Genomic DNA, 26,570 nt, shown 5'->3' on the forward strand with positions numbered 1-26,570 from the left:
AAGGCCATTATTCCGATCTGGTTGAAGTGTTCTGTGGCGCGGTCCGGACCAACAAGTTAACAGGCTCAGGGCAAGGGGCTCAGCCAGGCTGCACAGTGCACTGCAGCATTCCCTGATAGACTCACACCATGACCATGATGACGATCGATTGAGACTCGAGAGGGCACGTATTGTATTGTGCTTCGTTCATGGCCTGCCACATGGAGTGCAAATGCACAGGTGCCGGACCGTGTCAGCACTGCCACGCACATGCCACTCATGACCCTGACCCAACCCCAATCTTCGCGGCATGGCGGCTGCATCTGGACTGCTGCTGCTGCGGCCAGCCTCAGTCTGCAGGCAGTCAGGGCCGGTGCTATCACAGGCAAGGCAGTTAGTATACAATTAGTGTGGAGGTGTTAAAGCAGCATTTTGCTGCTCAAACATTTCCAGATATAGACAAGCGCCTAACCTTGCTTAGTGATAACAAACGCCCTGAGTGCTTGTTTGGGGTGCGTGCGGTCTCATATAGAAAGGAAATGGTTGAGCAATTTTAGGTGCACTGCTCTTTTTGGTGACACCATTCCTGATTTGAATATATGCGTTTCCCTTCTGTAATTTTTATTTTATTTATTTGCATTTTTTTTTTTTTAATTTTAATAATTTTTTTATTAAGGTATGTTTGTAAGGTAAGGTTTGGCTCCGCAACAAACAGCAAAATAATGGAAGACAGCAGGGCTCAGAAGTGAGCTCTGCTGCCTCCCGTCATTCAGCTGACAACGTGGACATGCTGAATGACAAGAGAGGACTCCTCTCCTGTCAGTCAGTGTGTTCACGTTGCTCAGCGTAACCACGCTGACTGATGGGAGAGGAGTTCTCTCTTGTCAGTCAGTGTGTTCACGTTGCTCAGCATAACCATGCTGACTGACAGGAGAGGAGTTCTCTCTTGTCAGTCAGTGTGTTCATGTTGTCAGCATGATCACGCTGACTGATTGGAGAGGAGTTTTCTCTTGTCAGTCAGTGTGTTCACGTTGCTCAGTGTGATCCCGCTGACTGATGGGAGAGGAGTTGTCTCTTGTCAGTCAGTGTGTTCATGTTGTCAGCGTGATCACGCTGACTGATTGGAGAGGAGTTTTCTCTTGTCAGTCAGTGTGTTCACGTTGCTCAGTGTGATCCCGCTGACTGACCGGAGAGGAGTTCTCTCTTGTCAGTCAGTGTGTTCATGTTGTCAGCGTGATCACGCTGACTGATGGGAGAGGAGTTCTCTCGTGTCAGTCAGTGTGTTCACGTTGCTCAGCATAACCATGCTGACTGACAGGAGAGGAGTTCTCTCTTGTCAGTCAGTGTGTTCATGTTGTCAGCATGATCACGCTGACTGATTGGAGAGGAGTTTTCTCTTGTCAGTCAGTGTGTTCACGTTGCTCAGTGTGATCCCGCTGACTGACCGGAGAGGAGTTCTCTCTTGTCAGTCAGTGTGTTCATGTTGTCAGCGTGATCACGCTGACTGATGGGAGAGGAGTTCTCTCGTGTCAGTCAGTGTGTTCACGTTGCTCAGCGTGACCACGCTGACTGATGGGAGAGGATTTCTCTCTTGTCAGTCAGTGTGTTCACGTTGCTCAGCATGACCATGCTGACTGACAGGAGGGGGGTTTTCTCTTGTCAGTCAGTGTGTTCATGTTGTCAACGTGATTTACGCTGACTGATGGGAGAGGAGTTCTCTCTTGTCAGTCAGTGTGTTCACGTTGCTCAGCATGACGACGCTGACTGACAGGAGAGGACTCCTCTCCTGTTAGTCAGTGTGTTCATGTTGTCAGCGTGATCACGCTGACTGATGGGAGAGGAGTTCTCCCTTGTCAGTCAGTGTTTTCACGTTGCTCAGCGTGACGACGCTGACTGATGGGAGAGGAGTTTTCTCTTGTCAGTCAGTGTGTTCACGTTGCTCAGCATGACCAAGCTGACTGACAGGAGAGGAGTTCTCTCTTGTCAGTCAGTGTGTTCATGTTGTCAGCGTGATCACGCTGACTGATGAGAAAGGAGTTTTCTCTTGTCAGGCAGCATGTCTACGTGGCGGCTGTGTGGATGCTTTTTAAGGGTGCATGGAGGTAAGGTAAGTGTTTTTTATTTTAAATTAAAAGTGTATATGTGTATTTAAATTAAATTAGTATGTATATGTGGATGGATGAATGCATGCGTGCATGTTGGTGTTTGTGTCAATGCTGTGTTTGGTTTTATGTATAGATGCATGTATGGAGTTGTGTAACTGGTGGATGAATGCATGGGTGAAAGTGTTTTTTGTGAGTGTGTGTTCAGCACCACCCCTAAATGTAGCCGCCCTGGGGGCCACTTCATTAAGGGGTGGGTTCATGGCATCAGAGGTGCACCTAGGCTAAAATGTCAGGGGGGAGAGGGGACTAACACTTCAAATGTTGGGAGAGGCGCTAATGTCAGAGACTGTGAGGAAGGGGCAAACTTACTTGTGCGGGGGCACCTAACATCTTTCAACATTTCGAATGAGTCTATTCTGGTGAAGCTTCAATGTTACAAGCAGCTACCTCTTGCCTTCAATTCTGAAACGTCACACTTAAGGACTGCTGTGCGAATGAGATGTCTCATGTCATCACTTCCCTTCTAATTACTCCCCTAGCATGCAGGTTCTAACCCCAGATCACAATTTCAATTACCTAAAACTTTATGGATATGAATGCAGGTGCTAGCAGTGAAATGACTTCTCATGGCCATGCTAATCCCTAAGGCAATTCTCGACCAGTTCCTGCCCTCCCCACCCAATACACCTCCTCACTGGAACTCTTTGAGCTAGCTTTAAACATGCCTTGCCATCAAAGTTTGCCCTCAATGTGCCAGCAAGTGTTTCCTCCAATGAGTCTTCTGAGAGTTCATGACTTCATTGGAGTTGTAAACAGGGAACAGGTGCAATAAAAATGTCTTAATCAGGTCTGCCTTTGGCCACTCAATTTAAAAACATCCTGCATGTATTTTGCTGAAGTTCTTTTAAAAATAAGCACTGGTGAAGCCAACAGTTTTGGCTTGTGTATAAGTATTAGGCATTTACCAGGCACTGCTATTAGCTGCGCAGGTACTCAAACCATTTAGCACTGACACTATCAATGGCCAGCTAATACCGATACAGAAGTGCCTTTCCCATGCCTACACAAATGCCCAAACTGTTGGCATTGCCACTGTTCTTTTTGCTTTACCCTTGACACACAGGACTATGCATCAAGGTTAAAGCAAACATACTACTTAGCTAAATTTGCCTACATTGAATGTAGGCCAATCTAGCCAATAGTAACACTTATGGTACACAGTCAGCCTGGATATACTTTCTGTGGCATGGCATTTTTACTAGCTCGGAGTCCGTACATGGTAATAATGGCATATATTGATGCAGCCTGCATCGACATAATTAGAACAACCAGCATGAATATATTTTTATACTCGCATATCTCGCGTGGAAAGGTGGCATGAAATGTATTGGAAAATGTTCCTATGCACAATTTGTGATTTGCAACTACTGGGAATTTCCATGTGCTTCCATACAAAACCAATTGCAAACTGTATGGATTTCTACCCAATTTTGCAAAAAAGTGCTGTAAAATGCATACTTTTAACCGGTTTATAGTCAAAAAGTCGAAAACATAATGTCGAATAGCAAAAATGTCGAAAAAAAAATGTCGAATGTAAAAAAGTCGAAAAACATACATATAATAGGAAAAGTCATAATTTCGAAAAAAAAATGTCGAAAAAAAAATTGAAACCCCAAAACACTCTTTTTTTTTTTTTTACCCAGATAGTAACATTTATTATGGGGGGGTCCCCCCTCAACCCCCCATCCCAAACCCCTACCCCAACCCCCCCCTCCTCCCCATCCCCCCCACCCCCCATAGATATACCTTTAATTATTTTAAAAAAATCTTTAATATAATATTAAATAATTAATTAATTATTTAAAAAACCATCCCAAACCCCTATCCCCAACCCCCTTCCATCCTCCCCATCACCCCCACCTCCCATGGAAATACCTTTAATTATTTTTAAAAAAAAGTTTAATAAAATATTTATTATTAACACATAAAATCGAAAAAAGTCGAAAAAAAGTCGACATTTTTGTTTTTCGACATTTTTGTTTTTCGACTAAATATTTTCGACATTTTTACTTTCGAACATATTGTATTCGAAATTATGACTGGATACCCTTTTAACCCAATGTTTCAAACCTTTTCTTGGGAGTGACAACCTCCCTCAAGCAACCCTTGTTTGGTTTGGGCTCCCTCACTGTGCTCTGTTGATCCTGTCTAATTGGCACAAACATCTAAGCCTCTTAAGTTCAGAAATGTGCCAGCCTCCATTGTGCATCATTTTTCACTTTGTATGATGTGTGTTTTAATGCGCACACAGGGGCAGGGTGCTCCTTAATGATATGATATGGCATTTATAATGTGCCTGTACACAAGTGTTTCTAGGCGCGGCAAGGCAAGGAGGGAGAAACAAATGAGTAGGACAAAACGCAGATCTTACTAGGCCTTGTGTCATTTAGATCGCGCAAGAGCAGGGAAGGGGGGAGGGGAGAAGGGCCGAAGGTGGGGTCGGATGCAGAAGTGCAGGAACAAAGGAGAAACAAGAGTGCAGCCAACGGGTGGCAAGTGTGCGTACTCATAAGTGCAGCCAACGGGTGGAGAATAAGAGCAAGAGCGGGGACTCTAGCGTTACAGATAAAGACCACAAGTGCATGGGAGCCAAGAGGCAGTGCGGGATTGCAACAGGACAGGCAGGGACCTGGGCCCGAATTCAGAGCTTGACCAGGTGACCAGTGCATGGATCAGGCAGGTAATCAGCAAGGGAGAGGAAAAGAGAAGGCAGAAGCAAAGAGACAGGTTTTGAGATGCTTCCGGAGCCGGAGATGATTCTCCTCAAGTTTCAGCAAGGCAGGGAGGCTGTTTCTAGAGGGAGGCCCCAGCCGAAGAAAGAGATCTGCCCTCAACTCTTTGCTTGGAAAAGTGACTGACCATCAGAGAATTGGAGGTGGCGCAGTGGAGAGCTCATGCCATCTTATATATATTTATTCATATGTTACAAAAGTTAGTCCGGCATGAACCTTTCTTCAATAGAGAAATCTAACTTTGCTGTAGTTGATTTGGAGTTGTAGTAATAAACCATATTTGGGATCCTGCACACCAACTCAAGGGGAGATTTCTCGAGTCTCCTGTTTGCGGAGGTGCCACCGCTGGCCGAGTGCAAAAAATTGTAAGGGGGCCTCACCACATCTTCTGACAGCCCTGCAATGGTCAGATGGAATGGTGACCTAGAAAGAAGGAACATAATACACTTCATGCTGACATGCATTTTCAAGGGCAGGAGTTCCCTGGCGCCATGGAAGACGTACGACAATTAAGTGAAGCATGCTTTGGCGATGGCCCCGAGATGGGCTCTGGAAAAGATTTTATTTTTTTATTATTTATTTGCATATTTAAAGCGCTCACACAGCCTGGGGGCATTGAGGCCCTGTTACAGATTATTTTGTTGTTGTCTTAGTTACATATTTATAACTCGCTTAAATACCCTGAGGTTTCTAAGCCGGACCCGGGAATAGAACCTGTGTTGCTTCGTGTCGTCTTGCTTCCAAGGTGAGCACGTTGCCACTGAGCTATCCTCCAAGGACAATTTTGAAGTGTGAGGGGCAATATTCGTTCTGTACCTGCTGCAAATCCCAAGCCTGTAACCTGGGAATGGCAAACCAACCGTCGGAAGTACCCGAGCCAAGGATAGACTGTGTTAACAGGTGGATGTGGGGAAGTGCAATGTGAAGCAGGGAATCCGGAAGGAGGAACCACTTCACAATGGCCACACGTGCATTATGATAAATTCAGATCCTCCCAGCCATCGACACTTCGCTTGGTGAGTCAGAGAAAAACACCTTTGGCAGCTACACACAACTTTGCTTCAGGTACAGGTGTGATGTTTACAGAGTAAAGTATGTAAGCATGCATAAATCATGCATGAGGCCAGTGAGATGCATACCACTGTGTGTGCATAAATCTAATTCATGTTAATCTACATTTTGCTTGATGAATGTAAGGGCACAGTTGTTGGAAAACTTGCAGAGACACATTTTCAGCATGTTTTCCGAAATCCAGTGGTGGAAATGGAAAAAATGTGGAGGGGGTTCCCACATGGGCCAGTGTCGGGGCAGAGTTTGGAGGAGGAGGCGGAGTTCCGAGGAGGCAGAGTTTAGAAGGGGCGAGCTGCCATTTGAGCTCGTATCAAAGGACATTTTAAAAGTAATATTAAAAAAATTGCACAAATTTCTTTAATTGCTTGAAAAGTCCACAAACCATAGTAAGCGTACCTTGCTATGGTTTGTGTACTTTACAAGCCAGCACCATCCGTGCCAAAATGTATTTTGATATCTCTAACTACAAACACCAGAATTCATTTGGGAAAGACATGATCACTGAGCCCGCGAAGCTGGGGCTCGGTGATCATTGCATTTTCCAAACGGATTCTGCTTTCTACTCAGTCACTGGGTCTTTGAACCTCGCGAACCTGGGTGCTCGCCTCAGTGATGTAATATGCTGTGTGCGAGCACGCTGTGCATAGTGCACTTGCACAGAGAAGATAAGGTCAGAGAGGCGACAGGAACCACATTTCACTGAAATGCCAGGGGTAGCGGAAGTGACATCACATGACCCTTGACCTCTGACGACATCACAGGAAATGGTGTCATTTGACCCCACCCTGAAATGATATCACAGGAAGTGATGGAGCATGACCTTTCATCCCTTGTCAAAACAATAAGTGGCATCACATAGCAAGCATTGTTCCTAAGTACATTACGAAAAATATGGTTATGATATCACTGTAATGTGATATACATTTCATACAAGAATGGTTCACCATATGTATCATTAATATCAAGGCGTATAGACCCATGTTACCAAATTACTGTGAATGCAAGCACACATCCAAGGACAAATGATAATGATGTGTTATTATGTAGCACTTACGCTTACACTTACTTACGCTTTATATAGTATAAATATACATATAATATCACCCAACCCAATCTGTGTAGGTACTCATATATCAACTTCATAAGGATGAAAGGCTGAGTTGGCCTTGCCGGAATTCAAACGTACAACCTGTTGATCACACACACATAGCTGCAGTGAGCGTTAAACTCACTGAGCTACCTTACCGGCTTTAGCTATCTTACTGACCATAGTAAAATGTGCAATTACATGTCTGCATGTTCCCAAAGTCAGAAAGCAAATTACACTCTGTAGTGGATAGCATTAAATTGAATACAGATTTAACAGCAGGCCAATTAATCTGCCGGTCTGGTGCAAAGTTGGCCACATGTCAAGCCTGCATGGATCTACTTTTCAGGCTTTAGAGGGTGGCCTCACACTGCATCCCTTACTCTGGGCACTCGTTACCTCATACATGAAAATAAACATCCTGAACAGCATGCCATGCAGATTGGAAAGATAGACACATAACAACAAGGCACAATGAAATCAAGGGCCACTTTATGTGCTATGGTCAAACATTACACACTGAATAGAAGATTTTAGGACGCTGAGATGGAATGTCTTGTGATGATCATAACAGAGACAACAGCAGAAAAAAACATGCTATAACTGCAACTTGAAAATTGTGAATTTGAGGTGTTTAAGAACAGGCTAAATCAGTGACCAACCCTCTGAAGTGTGCCTGAAATAAACCTTTATTGAGTTTGGCAACTATTATATAGAATTCCAGAAAGACAAATTATTTGTTATTCCTATTATTTCTTGTTTAGAGTCATGGCTCATAGTACACCTGCGGAACCCCCTGTTTTCATTTTAAGAGGCCTAAACAAGAAAGCCAGCCACTCCAGAAACAAAGAGACACATGGTGCTGGCCCCAGCCCAGGAGCTTCTATCTAAAAAAAAGGAAGTGGCAAGGGAGTCCTCAGGGGTTGCAGGAATGACCCCTGGCAACCCCAAAATGACATCCCTGAGAGGCGAGCCGCTAGGTACACTGAGGGTCTGCCTTTGCTCCTGCTGCCTGTGACATAGGTGGGGGCGGAGCCAGAAGAGCGCCCATGGCACCAATGCACTGTGTGCGGCTCTGCCCCACTACCTACCATAGTGCAGAAAGCGCTTTGTTTTTTTCTATTTTTTTTTCCAAAAACCCTTTAATTTAGGATGGGCTATTTAGCGCTGGGGATGGCCGGATCCTGAGTTCGGGCTAAACATCTGGTACCAGTTCTCGGTTCCGGTGAGAGCCGGCCCATTGGCCAGCGCTGCCCAAATCCATACCACTTCCATTTGGGTTTTCCACACAGAGCGGAATGCAAGGCAGTAAACAGGTTTGGTGCATTTCCCTAGCCGTGCAAGTGAGCAACACATATCACCACCTGCATCACCATCTTAATGTGGGTTGAGAGGTGAGGGCCCCTGTGGGCTCTGGTGGCTTTTTACCACTTGCTGAGAGCTGATGGAGGTCATATGGCTGTGCGGTAATGATGGAGCCCAGGATCTGGGCAAGTTCACTGCATGATGCAGTGGGTAGGCAAAGAAATGTCCAAGGTTGTTTGCCTAAAACCGAATCATGCAGTGACTATCCAAAAGCCCTCTAAAGGAGCCTGCACCGCGTTAGTGATAACAACAGTGCCCCTTCTAACAGAAACACTGCCGACACACACACAAGCATTGGCATTACCAATAGTTTAGGCTTCTGTGTAGGCATGGGAAAGGCAATTGACAGGCACTGCTGTGTGGTGTTAACTGGCCATTGATGGTAGGAGGTGCAAAATGGTGCGAGTACCTGGGCATGTGATAGCAGTGCCTGGCAAATGCCCAATACATAGACAGAAGCCAAAACTGTTGGCTTTGCCCATGCTTGTTTTTTACAAGGACTTCAGTGATGGTGCTTACACATCGAGTGGCTGAAGACAGACCTGGTTAAGACATTTGATTACATGAGTAGCAGGTTTACAGCTCTGATGAAGTCATTAGCTCTCAGAAGTCTGCTTTAAAAGAAAAAAACCCTGGCAGGTACTTTGAGTGAAAAGTTTGATAGTAAGGCTTGTTTAAAGCAAGCTCAAAGAGTTCCCATGAGGAGGTGGTTTGGGCGGCAAGGGGCAGGAACTAGGTGGGAATGGCCACAGGGATGAGCCTAGACAGGGGCAGTCAATGGTTGGGTAAATAACTAAGCAACACCTACAAGCTTTGTGTCCCTCCTCATTTGCCATTTCTCCCTATCCGTGCCCTAATGCAATAGTTTCGGCTAAAGGTGGTGCATTAGCCAAACTAAAAAGGAGCATCAGTGTTTCATGGCCACTAATATATACAGGCTAGAGGGAGAGTTGGACTCTAGATATGAACACTCCTGTGCTGAGCTCACTTATTCAGTCTTACGATCTGGACATACTTGTGCAAGGTCACAGGTGAGTAGAGGTGAACCCACACCTCTAGTAGGGTATATATAGACAGTCCTGGTTACCTCACAAAAAAAAAAACACACTGAGCGTTAGAGTCAATTTATACATAAGACTTACTGAAAATATTAAACTGCGAGGCAAGCAGGACTGTCTACACTTATATATACAGTAGGCCCCCACAGCCTATATCCAGATCTGCACAAGCCAGCATCTTCAGGATAGTGCCAGGGAGCAGCTAGTGGTGGGCAAAGCACTTGTCTAAGCGACCCATTCTACTAACTTGCTTAAGCACCCACACACATTTCCAAAAGCATTTGCATGTGTATCTGGACAATGAACCTGCATGGGCTTGGCATAAGTGGTGCAGTAACAATGGAAAAGTGGATCAATACGTCAGAAGTGAAAAGTGGATGGAAAAAGGATTTTTATGTAAGATATAAAATGTTACAACGTTTCCCTTCTTTACAGAATTGCTCTCATATGCACTGTATTTACAGTTTAGAGCAGGGGCCTGCAACCTGTGGCTCCCCACATGCTTTGAACTGTCCCCATTCAGTATGATGGCGAGGGCTGATGGGAGCTGCATTGCAAAACATCTCAATCACCAAAGGTTGCAATCAACACAGCTGGCCTTCAGGGTGGAGGGGCGCCACGAACCCCAACCCCAGGGCTCAATTAGCCCCCCCCCACCACCCCCGCCACACCAGCTAGGGGCGAGTCTTTCAAGGGCTCCCCCAAGCTGGTGTTGTGGGAGAAGGCGCAGCAGGTGGCCTTTTACTGTAAAATGTGCCTTTGGAGGCAGGTGCATTTAAATGCGCCCCTCCACCGTGGACACTTTTCATAAGAAAAGGTGCCATTAGCCCCACGCCAGCTCGGGGAGTCTTTCAAGTGCTCCCCTGAGCTGGCATAGTGGCAGAAGGCGTGGCAGGCGCCTCATTGTTATTGAATGAACCCATGGTGGCAGGCTCATTCAATGACAATGGGGTGCTAACGCGCCCTATTTAACCTCCTCGCCGAAGGGAGGAGGTTAAAAAAAAAGAAAAAAAAGTGGCCCATCCTATCCCCGCCCCCTTCCGCCCCTTGTTAACCAGGGGCGTGCGGTGGGCGAGCGGAGCGCCAATTCGCCCAGGGCACTGCTGTCCTTAAGCCGGCCCTGCGTACATATAGTGCCACAGACCAGACATGAATGCACTCTGGCTGCGCATTCTAAACAACAATATTTAAATGTTGACATGCATAAAATGTACATATGTGAGGCATGATTTCGGTGACTGCAAGCCCTGTGATAATTTGTGAGCATGCAGAGGCATGACATATGCAGGGCATAGATTAGGCATGTAACTCCTTACCATCGGCTCCCTAAATCTCATTCCCCTAATATTGTACAATTAAAATGCATCGAAACACAAAATACACATTAGGAAGGCCTTTTACTGACTTCCCCTCTTAGCATTTCCCAATGGATCGGTCCTCCTGGGAGAGGTTTAAAGCGTGCCGCCCTCCCCCAGGAGGAGCAAATGGACCGGCCCTCCTGGGAGAGGTTTAAGGCATGCCGCCCTCCCCCAGCAGGAACATTGGCACACGTTCCGCGCACTCAATGGAAGGTGCCACCTGAGGCCTTTATGGCCGCTCTACCTTCTCGAAACGTGACCAAGCAGGCGGCAAACACAAAGAAGCGATCAATAAAGCACGGAAGAAGGAAACAAAGCAGCTCTTACCACCTCCCAGCTCCTCTCCTTGTTCAGCGCGATCACCACAAGGGACGGGTTGATCAGGTAGCCGTCTTCATTGAACGAGAAGTCTTTACCGCCGTAGGAGATGTTCATAAAATATCTGCAAATCGGCAATGCCAGCAACGACAAAAATAACAACGGTCAATTAGCAACGTGCACCACTCCATGGCAGCCATTTTGTCTTTTAACTGAACGCACATTACCCTGGGCAGCCGCCGCCGTTCTTCCACCCCCCCCCACATACACTTCAGTTTAAATAGACGTCAGTGCATTGCTCAAGGGCTGGGGCCTTTAGAGCACCCAGGTGCGGTTTTGGCACTACAATTATCTTCTAAGTGGAGAGAGCTTTGGGAGTAAAGAGAGTGAGGGTGGAATGGGATAACGTTCTAGTAATATAAAGAAAGGAAATGTCAAGAGCATGGAGAGAAAGATAGGGAGGTACAAGAGAGGTGGAATTAATAAAGAATAGACAGGGAGTTAGCTAATTTTGAGGATATCACACTTTGTGCAAGATTCCTCCTGCTTCCAGACTCTGTGAAAATAATATTGGTGATTATATTTTGCCCATTGTACTCTAAGAGATGATTGGACGAGTAGACTATGCTGGGATTCGAACCGTTGACTGAAAGTGGACCTAAGTGATCTGAAGGGCGTGGCTAACCTGCCGAGTTATCAGCGGCCTGGCTGAGTGGTGAAAGGACTCTGTTCAGAGAGCTTTGTGAAATCTGTGTATTTGGATGTCCTGTCCTGGCTGTGCCTCCACAAGCAGTCACTGTTAATGGCTGACAAATAAGCATGATTAAACTGCATGATATTAACAGTCAACAGGCAACACAGTCAACATTATTATATTTTGTTATTATTAGTAGTTGAATCAGTAATAGGATTAATAGTGATAGCAGGAATTGTAGTAACAGTGCCAATGTATCCAGGTTGGATCGTGTAGTGCATGGATACCCCAAGCTCTTAGAGCCGCCAACAAGATATTGCGGATTCCCCCGGGTTTGGCCACTCAAATGCACTGTTAGTGAACTGGGCTTTAAGGTGGTGGGAGAGACCAATGCAGGCCCCCAGGACATAGAAAAGAGATAGTAAGGGGGGTGAAAAGGAAAAGGCATTCAGTATGAGGATGGAGGGAGATGCGCATAAAACGGATACATGGAGTGACAAAACCCATTGCCAAGGAGGACCAACACCGTAGCATTTGCAAAAACTGCATCCACATATTTTGAGCTTTGTGATTTTCACCACATGTATTGGGGTTCCATGAGTCCGCAAAATGAACTTAACCCACCCATATGGGTTTACCCCACCTATACTCATTTCTGAGTACATAGCCAAGACCTACCTCAACTGAAACAGGGCATGAGGCCAGTAGTAGAAATGTACCTAAAATGTAGTGGAACTGTGACTCCGGCAGGGGACATGGTAGGCAGGAGCATGGTGCAACCCAATGTGTCAAAGGGTTGTCTCGGGGGCAGGTTGGCAGCCAAACGGGTGGGACGGGCAAAAGAAGAATGCCCCCCTGCATTGTAATATATCACCTTTGTGAAATCACTCGCCTCTGCTCGCTGGTCCTAACTCCACTGGAGCACCTACCTAGCTCCTACCTGGACAGATGCAGCTTCAACACTGAAAAGTCTGCAATGTCATCAATAGAATTGGGAATGTATTCCAATGCCTAGGTCCGAAGGTGGAAAGTCCTTCATCTCATACAGTCGGACAGCGTCCTAGAGAGGAAGAGTCTGTGATCTTCCACAGACCAAACCATCTGGGGTTTACTGTGTGATGCCATCCTTATGCTAGCCACGAGCAGCTCATGGATGCATTAGAAAAGGATGCAGGAAGTGTTAAGATGTACTTTGTACTAGAAAGCACATCAGGTTCCTGCAAGCAGCTTAGTCATGATGACTTTCTCTAGGTCCAGAAACCAATCAGTGTTCAGCCACCTGCAGTCTACTAGTCAGTTTCATTGTTGTACCCCTCCGCCCCCACAGGAGTGCATCACAGTAGTCCAAGGGACCAGTTACTAAGGGTCTTAGTACAGCTGCACACTTGTCCCCTCGCCTGAAGGGGCAATTTCCACTTAACCACCTGATATATTAAATAGCATCTCCGCTAAGGCCGAGCAATGTCACAAGTGACACAAAACAAGTGTGCCCCGAACTGACTCCATTAACTATTTGTTGAGGGGTAGAATGGACAAGACGCCTATAGGATATATGGACATGTCTACAGACCATGTGGGTGTTCCTAAAGCAAACATTGTTGGGGAAGGGTCAATGAAAAAACTGGGGCTTTCTTCCAATGTCCAACACCTTCAAAGATGAGTGCCCAAATCATAAAGTCTTTATTTCCTGTTCAGAGAATGAGTTGTTGCTGAACATGGTAAGAGCATAGACTTTCATCCTAGAAACAGTCTTCCAGGCTTTTATTGGAGGTATGCACAAGTGCACGGAGCATACCACATTTTGAGGGTAACTCCCGCTTGCACGCAGCTGGGTGAGGTTTGAGGGTGAAGCCACTCTGGTCCTCGCGGCTCGGGTGTTGTCCCCAAACCCTTTTAAGCTGGCAGTCAAATTCAAAAACAAAATATATCAACGCACACTTCTCTATATATGTGCACTTTGCAGCAGGCACTTTAAAGGAGGTCCTTGCGGGCGCCAACAGGCTGCCATCCATTCCCTCAGGCCATTAGTACCTCAAAAACCTTGAACAGGGCCATGATAAAATGCTGGCTGGCAACTGAAGGTGCATGATTAGAGGCATCTCCCAATGTAGCCCTCACAGCTGTGTTCTGCACATAAAGTTGCTGCTCTGATACCTAGAGGCTCATCAGCCACAAGTACTTAGGAGTGTTAACAGGATACATTGTAGGTCTTTCTACTGCATACACAGCGACATCCATGCTGGGAGGGCCCCCTTCCTGGGTGCTAGATGCAAAGAAGTAATCATACATATGTTTACAAGGCATATAAATATCATGGCAATGTATAGTGTGCTGATGATTCTCCTAGCCTATCTACTGGCTTTTGTTGACAACTGTCTCATTACGAGTTTGGTGGTATCTGTGAGGAATCAACCTCCGGGCCACCAGCGGTCCAGGGGTGAATCTCGGTTTCTAAACCATCAATCAGCCCCACACCTCTAATGCACCAGAAGGGATCCAAAAGGATTCGAAACCCAAGCAAATTATTGACCTCCTTGTCCAATTTTGGTAACATGGATGGAACGGCAGGCTTATCTCTGCAAGGTCGTGGATCTTTGGTTATTTGCAACACATCGATAATACAATTATTACCCAATGATAAAATGACAGCGCAGACAAGGTTGTATCAAAAATATCGACTTTATTTATATCAAAAAAGACAGTTCTAGCAACACTACTAAATACAATCTGCCCTGTAAAGGAATGCAGAGGGAAGCCTGTTTCAAAGAAGGGAAAGGGATGCACTCTGTATACTGACAGGAGTGTAGTCGGTAAAGTAATTATTCTCAATAGTTCAATGATACTTGTTTTTAGCACAAAAGGAGCAATGAGTCGTAAAATGTCACTATGGGCCTACGGAGAAGCACCAGTGGGACATAACCACAATGTACCTTGTACTTGAAGATGTTCTTGTGCTCAACAGTGTCGAGTCGGTTTCAGGAGGCTTTGCAGCTTCTGCAACAGAGTTCAAGATGGGAGACAGCTGCGGGTATCAGGCGGCAGGCAGTTCAGCGAGCAAGGCTAGATGGACACAATTACCCCCAGATTACAAATGGTGGTATAGCAGTGCTAGGCCCCATTAATTGGAGTCCATTGGACTCTATGGGGATTTCCGGCAGAATCACTATCGGAGACAATTCCGATGGTAGTAATTCCACCGATTTTAACATTTTTGGGGCAAAAAGGTGGCAGATTTACCTCCATCTTTTAGCTGAAGGTGAACCCTCCACCTCTCCCTCAAACTCGTAGTATGGCAGTGAGGGAATGCAGCCGTAATGTGGTGGTAACGGAAATACCACCCAGTTACCACCAAATTTTCCAACACTGCTATATTCGTAATGAGACTGTCAATTCTGATTTGAATAATTGATCATTTTTTACATTCTGTGATCATTGCAGTACATTCAGTTTATGCACTCTCTATAGCATAACTTGTGCAGCATTTGTGTCTTACTTTATGGAATGCATTGATCACATGCAATAACATAGATTAGATGCAATAACTGAAATTCAAATTCATATTAACAAGTTTGAGTAGCATTATGGGTAAGAAGATAGCTCAGTTAGTTAAACACTTGTGACAGAGATTTGTGTTAATATTCCATATTGCAGTCCCAACTCATGGCAAGGCTAACTAATCCTTTCCACTCTTTGAGGTTGACATTTGTGTATGTAAATTTTGTTGATAGTAACACTTACTGTGGTGCAAAAAACAAAAGAACATGCAACAAAATAGTTATACAAAGTAACATAGCATAATTATGGTGCAAGTCTATTTACCATCCCTGGCGAAGAACATAATACATTATGTTATGTTGTCAGAATTTGTAAAACGCACGGTCCCCCAAGCGCATCGTAGCGCAGAGGACACAACCTGCAAGGGCTAGTAATAGCCTAAAAAAGTTGCGTATTTAAAAGATGGCAAACATGTAAATGATTCTCAACCTGCCTAACAGCATGCCGGTTAGTCCATAATTCAGCCACATAGACTGAGAAGGAACGACCCCCAGTTCTTAAATGTCAGAATGTGTTAATAGTCACGAGACATGTCTTTGCGGAACGAAGGGCCCGACTAGGCACATAGAGCTGAATCCTATCCTAAAGATATTCTGCACCCTGGTGGCAAAATGCTTTGTACACCTGGCACAGAGACTTAAATTCAATCGTTTTTGCTACTGGCAACCAGTGAAGGAAACGGAGTACAGGACTGATGTGTGACCCATAAGTGGTAGAGGTGGCTACCCTAGCAACCAGACTCTGAAGGCGCTGAAGCCGATGGATTAGGCCAAGTGGTTCAGCCAGAAACAGGGCATTGCAACAGTCAATTCAACTGATAATGATAGAGGCAACAACTCGAGAACGAAGATGGCTAGGTATGTACGGTAGTAGTCCGAAGAGTACACGTAGCAAGAAGGGCCCCGTTTTGCATACAGCATTCACCTGAGCAGACATAGACATTAGTCAGGAGAGCTGACTAGGCAGTCACATTAGAATCAATGAAGCCAATGTGCTAAGGCACATTTCCCGGCCTTTCCACCAGTCGATACTGTTAACCTGTGTAGACCATCTTAATTGATTGTATAGTACTGAGCTGTCTTTGGTGAAAAGGTTTACCTTCTCCCATTCTGTTGGCATTGTTTAGATCATTGCACCCTGTTTTCTTTAATCTAACCCAACGTGTCTAGACAGGGGAGAGCCATCTAAATGTCAAATATCTCTGCTGAGCTTATTTGACACAAACTCACTTTTCTATAAAACCTCTTAAGTGTTCTTCCTTCACGTCATGAATAGCAATCTACAAGTCTATGTGTAACCCACCTTATGCAGGTGGTTTTTATCACACACTTTCCTTTGGAGTGAGTTTTTCAAATCTTCAAAGTGGGCAACAATTAGTACTCTGCCTCTTGAGACCTTCCATTTAGGATGAAGAAATTAAACTAGAACCATGCCCCTTTTGCATAACATGCATCTTTAAGAATAAAAAAAAATGGCCATTCTGGTTTATTATGTGATTTAAATACTTTCCGCAACAAGCCTGCAAAACCGGGTATTATTTTAGTTCCTCAAAGCCAAAAAATTAAGACATAATTGCACCGTGCTGTCTGACAAAACCTGGGAAACAATGTAGCCAAGTGCCAAAATTGTAGACTGGGCTCATTTACCAAAGTATTTGATCCTGGACAACACATTTAATCTCATAGAGCCTGTGAGGAATTCGACCATCTGCATGGCGGGTGTGCACTCGCCTGGGCTTTTTTGATATTTTTAAAAGAAAATTGAATGATGGTAGATCAACCTCAGAAAATGTGGGGGGCTAATCTGGCCACATTTGCCTTTGCTCACCGCACGACAAAAACATAGACCCACGTACTCTGGGAGGGCATAGCCTACAGGCGCCACCCCCCCCCGTCCCATTTATTTGGAACATGACAGCAAGGAACACATGAAAACGCTTCAGGAGGAGGAGGGTCAATCCTTCAGCCAGCCATGGCCAGCCTAATTCAATATCAAAGGCTCTATGGATCCGCCCGGTTCATTGTCAGTTCTGTTGGTGGCAGCACATACTGATGACAGTTAACTGAAGCAGGCCTGCGAGAGGCCTGGCCCCAGAACTTCACCAGGACAGGAACACCAACACCCCTTTGAGATGCACATGTGTCAAACTGAAACCAGCTCCCACCCTAGAGGATCAATGCCAGTGAGCAGTCATGTCTGATACATGTGTTTACAGTAAGCAACCCCCACAGAGAGACCACATTCAGAGGGTAGGAGTATGTGATTTGATGAAGACAGAAAGTCTGTTCTCGCCACAACTGCAAGGGTAACCTGCAATTTTATAAGGAACCACAGACAGCTCAATTAACCAGAGAGACCCTTTCATCCACAGCAGGCAGGATGATGGGTGGGACTTAGTAGTACACGTTTTCACCTCATTACCTTTCCTGTTGCAAAGCACTCTGGTTATGACCTCACACAAACAGAATATTGAGGGGACCCAGGATTGGTGTGTTAAGGTAGGCTTAGTCTGCACCAATCACTGGGGTCCATTTGACTTTAAAAGAGGGGTGAGCCCCTCTTTTGACAGATCAATTGATGACTTTGCAAGGAGTAACAAGAAGGACTCATTTCGACCCTGGCTTCAGGTACAGTCTGCCTTATAGCTTGTGCCAGTGAATGAAGGCCAGGATTTCTAAGAGGGAAGCAAGATCCCTCCCGTAAACATCTTCCAGGGAACAGAGGGAGATACTGAATCCAGAGGACCCTCCAAGCAGCTCCCGAACCGGTACCCAGCCAGAAAACAGTGTGCCCTGCTAGGCTCTGCAAGCAAGCTTCCTAGGTAGGAATCGCTAGAGAGTCTCTGAACCAAACCAAGGACAAGAACGTTGCCTGCAACACCCTCGTCAGCTTTGGACTGTCTGCCTTAAAGTACAACAAAAGCCCAGCAAAGAAACTAGGACGTGTGTGACAACAAGCATCGACCAACATCCACCACTTGGGACATTTTCCAGCCAGTCGAGCCCCGTGAGCTGCAACCAACTGTGGGATGTATTTACCCATGCATCCGAGCCCTACCTCAAAACTGTGCAGTACTGACATGAAAACATCATGATGGCCAGAGCTTCCCAGAAAATGCACAGGGAAATGCATGAAGAATAGGCTGCCACTCATTTTTGCCGATGTTATGGGCACAGAAGGAAACTGCCTAAAACCACCATTGGACTACCCACACAGTAGTCTGAAACCATTGGGAGTGGCAATGCTGATTGCCAAAAGCAAACCCATAACTGTTGGGAATTCATTTTCTTAAATCCCAAAAAGGGGTGCAGTACCAGTACTCACCACTATCAGAAAGCCGGCGTTTTAAAACCACCAGATTTTACTTTTTTGTAGAAAACTGAATAAATGAACCCAAAACAGGCCAAAGAAAGACTTACTGAGAGGTGGATACAATGTAAAGTTATATTCTGAAGTGACTTGAAGGTTTATAACAAGACTGGCTGAGCTGTGGATTTCAGCAGTTTAAGTAAATTTGGACTGAAAGACACTAAAAAAATCTAAATGTTTAAATTGACTGAGTGACCTACTTTTGAGTGTCACATAGGTTGCAATTGTTTAAATGTCATAGTTTTAAACTTAGAATCAGCAATCTAGCTGCATATGTGAAAATGTTTAATTTTATTTGAATGCAGAAACTGGGGAACAGAAATGACATGTAGCTAAAAACTGGCTTAAAGAGATTCCAATTTGCCTGGCAACTACCCCCATCAGGAGTGAAACTTGAGTCACAGCTGTGTTCCCAGGCCTAGCTGCCCTTTTGCTGCTCACACCAAAAGGGATATGACACTTCCCTGATTGAATTACCTGGGCTCTGCAGGAAATTGAACAAAGCCCTATCTTGACTCAGGCAAATGTTTTATGGCGGGAGTCGTAAATGGAGATTTCTCCTGGAAGCACAGGGGAGGGGCACTGCCTGTGAGAGCAAGCTGGCTTGGCAGAACTGGAAAAACCAGAAATTCAACCTTGTGCTGGAGGAAAACCACACCCCTTTGGGGCCAGAACATAACTCTAAAGAGATGAATAACTCATAGAGCGGACATGTGAAAATTGTATAAATGACACCATAATTCTTGTGATTTTTCTGCCCACATTTTAAGAGGTTTTTAGAACCGGTGGCATGTTCAGGGGGGTTTTAGCGGAAAAGAGGATATTACTCAAAATGTGTGCATGTGAAAAATCTGACACTTCATCAACTAATGTCCATACTCCTTGTGCACATGTGTGTAAATTTGGGTTAATGTCCGAAATTGCGAAACCAGTTAAAAAGTGAAATATGTGCCATTTTTGAATGCAAGCCCCCAGAAACAGCAGATTTGGAACAGAGTATACCTCATGTGATATGTGACATGGGTATGTAATTTCAAACAACTGTGTAACTGTGAAATATGTATTTTGATCATATATAGATTTGGGTGCACAGATGACAGGGGAGTTTTTTCAAGAGATCATAAATGGCTGACATCACTCTGACACAACTTAGCTCCCCCAATCAGGGGAGAAGTGAAAGCTGGACCAATGACAAGTGAGAGGGGCAAGTTTAGTTATGACCAACACACACACCCACTTGCAGAACATATAAATGGACCACTGAAACTTAGGTAGAGACCTTCAAATCCATTTGCAGCTGGAAGCTCTGCCGGGAAAATCCATACTTTACCTCCATCAACCTTCAGAGAGCAGACATAGAGACTTCAAATCTATCAAATTTCCAGAACCAGAGAGAGAGCAGAGCTGACCCAGATCACTGTTAGCAGAACCAGAGAGAGCTGACCCAGATCACTGTGAAGTGCAGAGTCCAGTCTAAAACATGACCAGATCCGTGGCGTGGCCCATTTAATTCAAGAATATAGTGTGAGTACATAGAAAACTGTGCAGAACCAATCTCTTAGTTAAAATAATATAATTCAGTCCTATTTTAATCTAAGTAGAACTGTCTCCTAACTGTCAACTGTCATTTGTAAAGCTGTCACTTGTCATTTTCTAGTTGCAAGCTGCACTTGTCTTTTTTAACTTTAAAATTTCAAATCTGAAAAACGACCTTTATTTAATCGCTCATATCTCCGCGACCGTTTGTGCTAGAGACTTGCAGTAACTTTCATCTGGAAGCTGAGATCCCAGGCTTTCCTAGGACCCCAAAACGATCGTGATAGTCTTTGTAGTTCCTCTGTAATCGCGCCAGACGCATTCGCGTATTTTGCCGCGATTTGAAAATTTCTCTACTTGCAAAAAGATAGCTGCTTTTGCTTTCCTCTGAAAAAAATCGTTTGCCTCATAAAAACTATCCCTGAATCATTGCAAGTGTGAGCCTGGACTAATATTAACTAGATACCACTCACCCTGAACCTCTAGAGGGAATTAAAAGCATTTTAGCATATTTTTTCTTCATTTCCAGCACATTTAAAAGCATTTGGGCCTGTGTTTTCAACTTCTGTAGTCTAAGTTGCTGGGGTGAACTGAATCACATTTGATTGCATTTCTGAGAACTGTGTGCTTCCCTCCATTTCCTTGCATTGCATAAAAGGGGGGGGGTGAATTGTCCAAGAAAGTGATTACATTGTCTTTTGCTGAAATCCTATCAAGTTATTTTCTTTACTGCATTTCATTCCACATTGCATCCATTTGAAACTATAAAAGTATTGTTGCTATCTTATCCATTTCATGTCAACTCCTTAGTGATTATCAAGAAGTGTGCTAGTGCCAGATTCTCCGTTGTTAATCTTTATCATACCAGATTAAGTGTGATATCCAATTATTAATTTATTATAAAGCGTGATATAGATATATATTGCTTTACTTCTCAAATAAACCTTTTAACTTGCAAAACAGAACTACTTCTTGGCTCAGTGGGGTCAGGGGGATTCTGAGAGAGGGGTGTTATATAGGGGTAGTCATCCAGAACGCATGAACTGGACATAAAGATATATCAATAAGGGTTTTCATTCAGTATTATAGACTAGGCGTTGACTTAGCTGTAGTGTTGAATTGAATCCTCTTACAAATTGGGGGCTCGTAGCCGGGATTCTGGGTTAGAATACCACTTGTGCAGCTTAATACAGTGTGCTAACTGACGGGATACATACATCCAGTCGGATCACCACGCTGCATTACGCTGTGAAGCATTCCTCAAAAGGGACACTCCAAGAAAAGTTCTGTTCTGCAAAAATAAAATACTAACTTCTGTAAGTCAGGACAGAGACCAATCTCTAGAATGACGACCTTGGTAGATATGAAAATAGCCAGAGAGCACTTCTTACATAAACTATTTGTGAGAGGTGAATGGGCTGAGCAGGGCCAGGAGGCCTGGTTGCAGGCCATCACGCGACAGGCCACTGAAACAGGGTCAGACTAATGGAGAGATCAGGGTCCATTACATGTGGCCCTGAGTGAACTATATATGGCTCCTAAGGCCAAAGATGAACACGACAAGATTGTTAGGATAGCGGCATATTTATATTTATATATGGGAGCCATACAGAATAAATGTGCTGAAGGCCATGATCTGGCAAAAAGGCAACAGAGGGCGTTAGAGGAGGCCCAATCTGATCTGGACTCTTCTGAGCAAAGGCTGCACAGAAGCCAGGAGTCAGAAAATGAGACCAGACAGTACATCACTAAAATAAAGGAGGATATGGATGCGCTGCAAAAGGAAAAGTCAGAACAGGATACCAGATTTCGGGCCTTGCAGAAGGAACACCAAGAAGGTTTGGACTCCCTACTGCAAAGCCAGAAAAAGCTGGAGCAACAACTGGACTTCAACAGGGTATGTGCTGAGCAGGTAGTCACCCTGCAAGGCCACCTAGATAGGGAAAAGGCAGAAAGCAATAAACTGATTCTGAAAGACCTGGATACCCAGGCAGAGTTTGATGAAGAGCGCCGGAAAGCTGGTGCCCTTCAAAGGCAGAGGGACGACCTGGCAGCACAGATGCAGGCTCTCAGTCAGGAAAGAGACACTTTAGGCCAGGAAGTCTGCCACTTAAAAAAGGAAATTGAAGAAAATCACCTGGCCCTCCAGGGGCTGGGTGACCTCCAAAAAGAAAACCAGAACTTGGTAGAGCACACCAGAAGGGTGGAAGATGCTCTGGCAAGAAAGGAGCAGGCCGGTAGGGATGGGACTCAGGAGGTAAACCTCCTGCAGCAAAGACTGGCCCAGTTCTCCAGGACCAACCAGGAAGCACAGAGGGAAAATGAGGCCCTCTGTCAACACAATGATAGGCTCCAACAACAGGTAGCGATGCAGGAGAGACTGATAGAGTCTAGTAAGGCCTTGACTGAGGAACTGAAAGCACAAATGCAGGCTCTTGCATTGCAACAGGGAGCAGGGGCGGATAGAGATGAGGTCCGCTGGGAAAGAGAGACTCCTGACCATAACCTCAGGAGCCCTAACACCAGGGGCCTTCATCTCTCCCAGTTCCTGGACTCTACCACCCCCATGTCCCCTGGCGCACATGAGCACAGGGCCACAGGGATGGCAGATTACTATCCAGCTAAAAGTATGGGGCTCATAGGCCAGTACCACTCAGGAATGGAGGGGTGGGCATCCGGGTATGGGCACCCAAGTACAGTACAGTTCAGTGGGGAACCCCAGGAGAGTAAGCCCATTAAGGGCATCCTGAAAACCTCTGCCCAGTTAGGTCAGTGGAGGGGGTACCCATCAAATCCTGGCAGCAAGGAGGAATCTGAAGACTCCTCTGAACTGCGCAGGACACAGGAGACTAGGTCCCCACATTCTGCCAGCCATTCCCAGGCTCGCAGAATCCGGGAAAACCTGGAAGAGCAGACAGGAACCTCTGGGAGCAGTGCCTCTGAGTCAGAGGATGAATGGACAAGGGTTACCCGAACCAAAAAGGCCAATAAGGCAAAAAGGGCCTTGCTTAAGGACCCCTTAAAGCAGATTAAGGCGATCAGGAGCGTCATCACGCCTTACCATAAGAACGCTAAGTATTCTGTTTGGGAGCACTTAGAGTTGTTTGAGCAAATGATGGAGACTTTCCATTTGAAGGACAGCCAAAGCTGTATTCAATATGTAAAGTGGACCTTCTCCCCGGAATACTCCAGTTTCTTTGCGGGGCTGGAGGACCAAAATCATTTAAGATGGTCCACCTATAAGGCGGCCATCTTGAAACATTTTTCCATTCATAGAAATCCTCAAGAGGCTCGCAAGGCAGCCTACAATTTGCAATGTGGGGAGGATCAGGCCCACAAGAATTTGTGCAAGAAATGAAACGTGCTTTTGCGCAGACCACCAGAAGGGTGCGCACAGACAGTAGAGAATGCATAAATACATTTTTTCATGCCTTGCCCAAATACATAATGACCCAGCTCGTGAGGGATTTTCACGAGAAAAGATCTTTAGACTGGGTCCTTGAACAGGCTACCCGGATCTATGAGGTGCAGAAACCGGTAGATAGCAAAAATAATGCTCAGAAAAACCCCAAAGCCAACAGCACCCCTGCTGCTGCCAAGGTGGCAGAGGTAAAGGTCACCCCCGTTTTAGAGTTGGAGATGGGGGGGCCTAAAAACCTACCTGCACCTAATAATGCTAGGCCCAGAAGGTCCTCGGGCCAGTCACAGACGGGGAGCCAGGGAGGCAGCCCCACAAATGGGGTCCCTCGCTCTCCTGATTATGTAAGTCCCCGTTACAAGGGAAATCGACCCATCCTGGGTTATGTGTGGACTCCTCCAGCCCAAGGGGGGGGGATCCAGCCAAGCACCTAACCCAGGGAACTTCCCTCCCAACTTCCCACAGGAGGGCAGAAATTCTCCAAATCCTGGGCAGAACTTTTTCCCCAGGTATCCACCCAATTTCCAACCCCAAAATCATCCACCCTTCTTTCCCCAATTCCCTGAGCCCAGACAACCTAATCCGGGAGAGGGGAGGCCAAGGGTGGAGGGGTACCCAAATCTTCCCAACCAGGGGTACTACCAAAGAAGGGATAGCTACCCTTCCCGGGATCAGCCCAGGGGAGAAAACAGGGCCCCGTATCAGCCTGAGCGGGTTTCCCAGTTAGAGCGCCAGGTTCAAAACATGGCGCGGGATCTGGGTCACATACTGAGGGCTCAGCAGAACCCTCAGATCGGCATGCCGGCGCAGAACGCACCCAACTCTGGACCTGGTGCCCCAGAACAATGACGGGGGCAGCACCCCGATAACTCACCGGTTCCCAGGGAGGAGGCACAAAGGGAAGGGGGGTGTAAAGCCTTGGAGGAAGCTTCCTTCCTCACTTGTAAACAGCCCCTGGAAACCCAGGAACCGGAAACAAAATCTCTTGCCCCTGAAAGTCTGCCTCCTAAGGAGAGGAGGGGGGGTAGGAGAAACAAAAGACCCAAACAGACTCAGTTTGAGGAGGAGGTACAGGTCTTCCAATTTGAGGGAGAGGGATCCTCAGAGGATCCTGGGAAAAGGATCTTCTCCTTCAGAGAGGGGGGAACTCCTCCCAAAGAAAAATGGGTCCCTAGGGATGCAAATCCAGACTGGGGAGATGTGGAGACTGAGCTACCGCCGCCCACCATCTCATCCCAGAACCAACAGCAAGAAAATCCCCTGGTTCAAACCCATCCTGGTGACTGCCTCCAAAAAGGGGGGTGCGGCCCGGAACCGGAGCCAGGGGAACCCACAATGGCTCTGATCTCCAGTTGCCAACTTTTTCTTTCAGATTCCCAAGGCTCTCCACAGAATTCTGCCCAAATCTCTTCGCTAGCGATGTCCAAAACCAGAAAGTTAGCCCACCAGTTGTCCAAAAATGTGCATTATCTGTGCCCCCTTGAGGAGAAGGAGGGAAGATACTATGCCCCGGTACAAGTACAGGGGCAGGGTACAATTTCAGCGCTGGTGGACACGGGATCTCAAGCTACCCTTCTGTCCAGAAGGGCCTTTGATGAACTGAATGCAGGAAGGGGAGAGAATTACCAAATTCCTCTCACCTCACTTCCTGGACAACTCCAGAACTTTGACGGGAAGGAAATTCCTGTCGAGGGGACGGCAGACTTAGACATTAAAATTGGGCGGCACAAGTTGAAACACCCAGTCATAGTTGTGACTCCAGAGGGCACCCCTTGTTTACTGGGGAATGACCTCCTGAGAAGGTTGTCACCCCTAATAGATTGTGTAAACAAGGTCCTCTGGACCCAGACTAGCCGACCAATAAAATTAAAACAGAGTGTCAACCATGTTAGTTTAAACGGCACCTGCCACATGGTTGAACAAAAATCTGACCAAGTAGAATTTCACTTCCAGAATAGCCAAATTCCAGACGTGACAGTAATAGCAGTAGGACAACAGACTGGTGATGGAGGGTCCTCTCTATTTCTGAAAATCAACCTTCCTTCCAATCTAAAGTGGTATTCCACGCTGGAAGGAAACACTCTGAAATTCTATACCAATCCACAATCTGAAACTCCCACTCCTATAGTCCAGAAAGATGTGAAATCAGCTCAGAGCCTGGCTGATATTCAGCAAATTGGAGAGCAGTTGTTCATCCCTGTTCAGTTAAATGATGGGAAGGACCCTGTTCTCGCTCGAGTGTGTGTGAACAACGGTAAGAGCTTCATCAGCGAAGCCATGTTCCGCCAACTCCCAAAAGATCCAGCCATTCCCACCTTCAAACTGATAGACAAATGGGAAATGGACCTGGAAGCACCCAATTCAAAACATCTCCTGCCAAGCAGGTGTATGCTCAAAATCTCCATTGGCAACAAGAGCATAGTCCACAATTGTTGGGTCGTGCGAGACGTCCCTGCCGCCTTTTACTTAGGCAGTGACATTCTCAATCGCTTTGCCATTAGTTTGGACCTAATAAACTTCAAAGCTTGGTCCCGATTAGCGGATAATCCCATGGGCTTTGATGATCCAGAAAAAGCATTTAGGTCAGCTCAATTGCTACCTTATGCAGTTGAAATTCAGATCAAAGAGGAAGTCACCATCCCAGAAAAGAACCCGACAATTCTCCCTGGAAGTGTAAGTTAAAAGAGGACAATATTTGCAAAACCCTGATGCTTACATACATCTAAATGCTTCTCTCCAACTGCAAGGGTTGGGGGTAAACCCAACACCATTAGTCAACATAGAACATGACACCATTCTAATAGAGGTGGATAACAGCGACTTAAAGAGTATTACTCTAGCCGCAGGCACCATTATTGGAATGGC

General features: G+C 45.8%; 1 protein-coding gene and 1 long non-coding RNA gene across 3 annotated transcripts in view; one reads left to right on the forward strand and one right to left on the reverse strand.

Moving 5' to 3' along the window:
* The window catches only part of GRIN2D (glutamate ionotropic receptor NMDA type subunit 2D), a 1,678,351-nt gene that overhangs the window by 708,426 nt on the left and 943,355 nt on the right, over window positions 1-26,570 (reverse strand). For both annotated transcript variants that reach the window (XM_069637325.1, XM_069637330.1), the window contains exon 4: window positions 11,143-11,257. In XM_069637325.1, the coding sequence (XP_069493426.1) occupies window positions 11,143-11,257 (115 nt within the window). The remainder of the gene's footprint in view (window positions 1-11,142; window positions 11,258-26,570) is intronic.
* Window positions 1-26,570, forward strand: part of LOC138526530 (uncharacterized) — a 618,058-nt gene that overhangs the window by 18,641 nt on the left and 572,847 nt on the right. The gene's annotated exons all lie outside the window — the stretch shown is intronic.

Source organism: Ambystoma mexicanum, chromosome 1q, assembly GCF_040938575.1.
Source record: "Ambystoma mexicanum isolate Mex_15411 chromosome 1q, UKY_AmexF1_1, whole genome shotgun sequence".
NCBI classification, from domain to species: Eukaryota; Metazoa; Chordata; class Amphibia; order Caudata; family Ambystomatidae; genus Ambystoma; species Ambystoma mexicanum.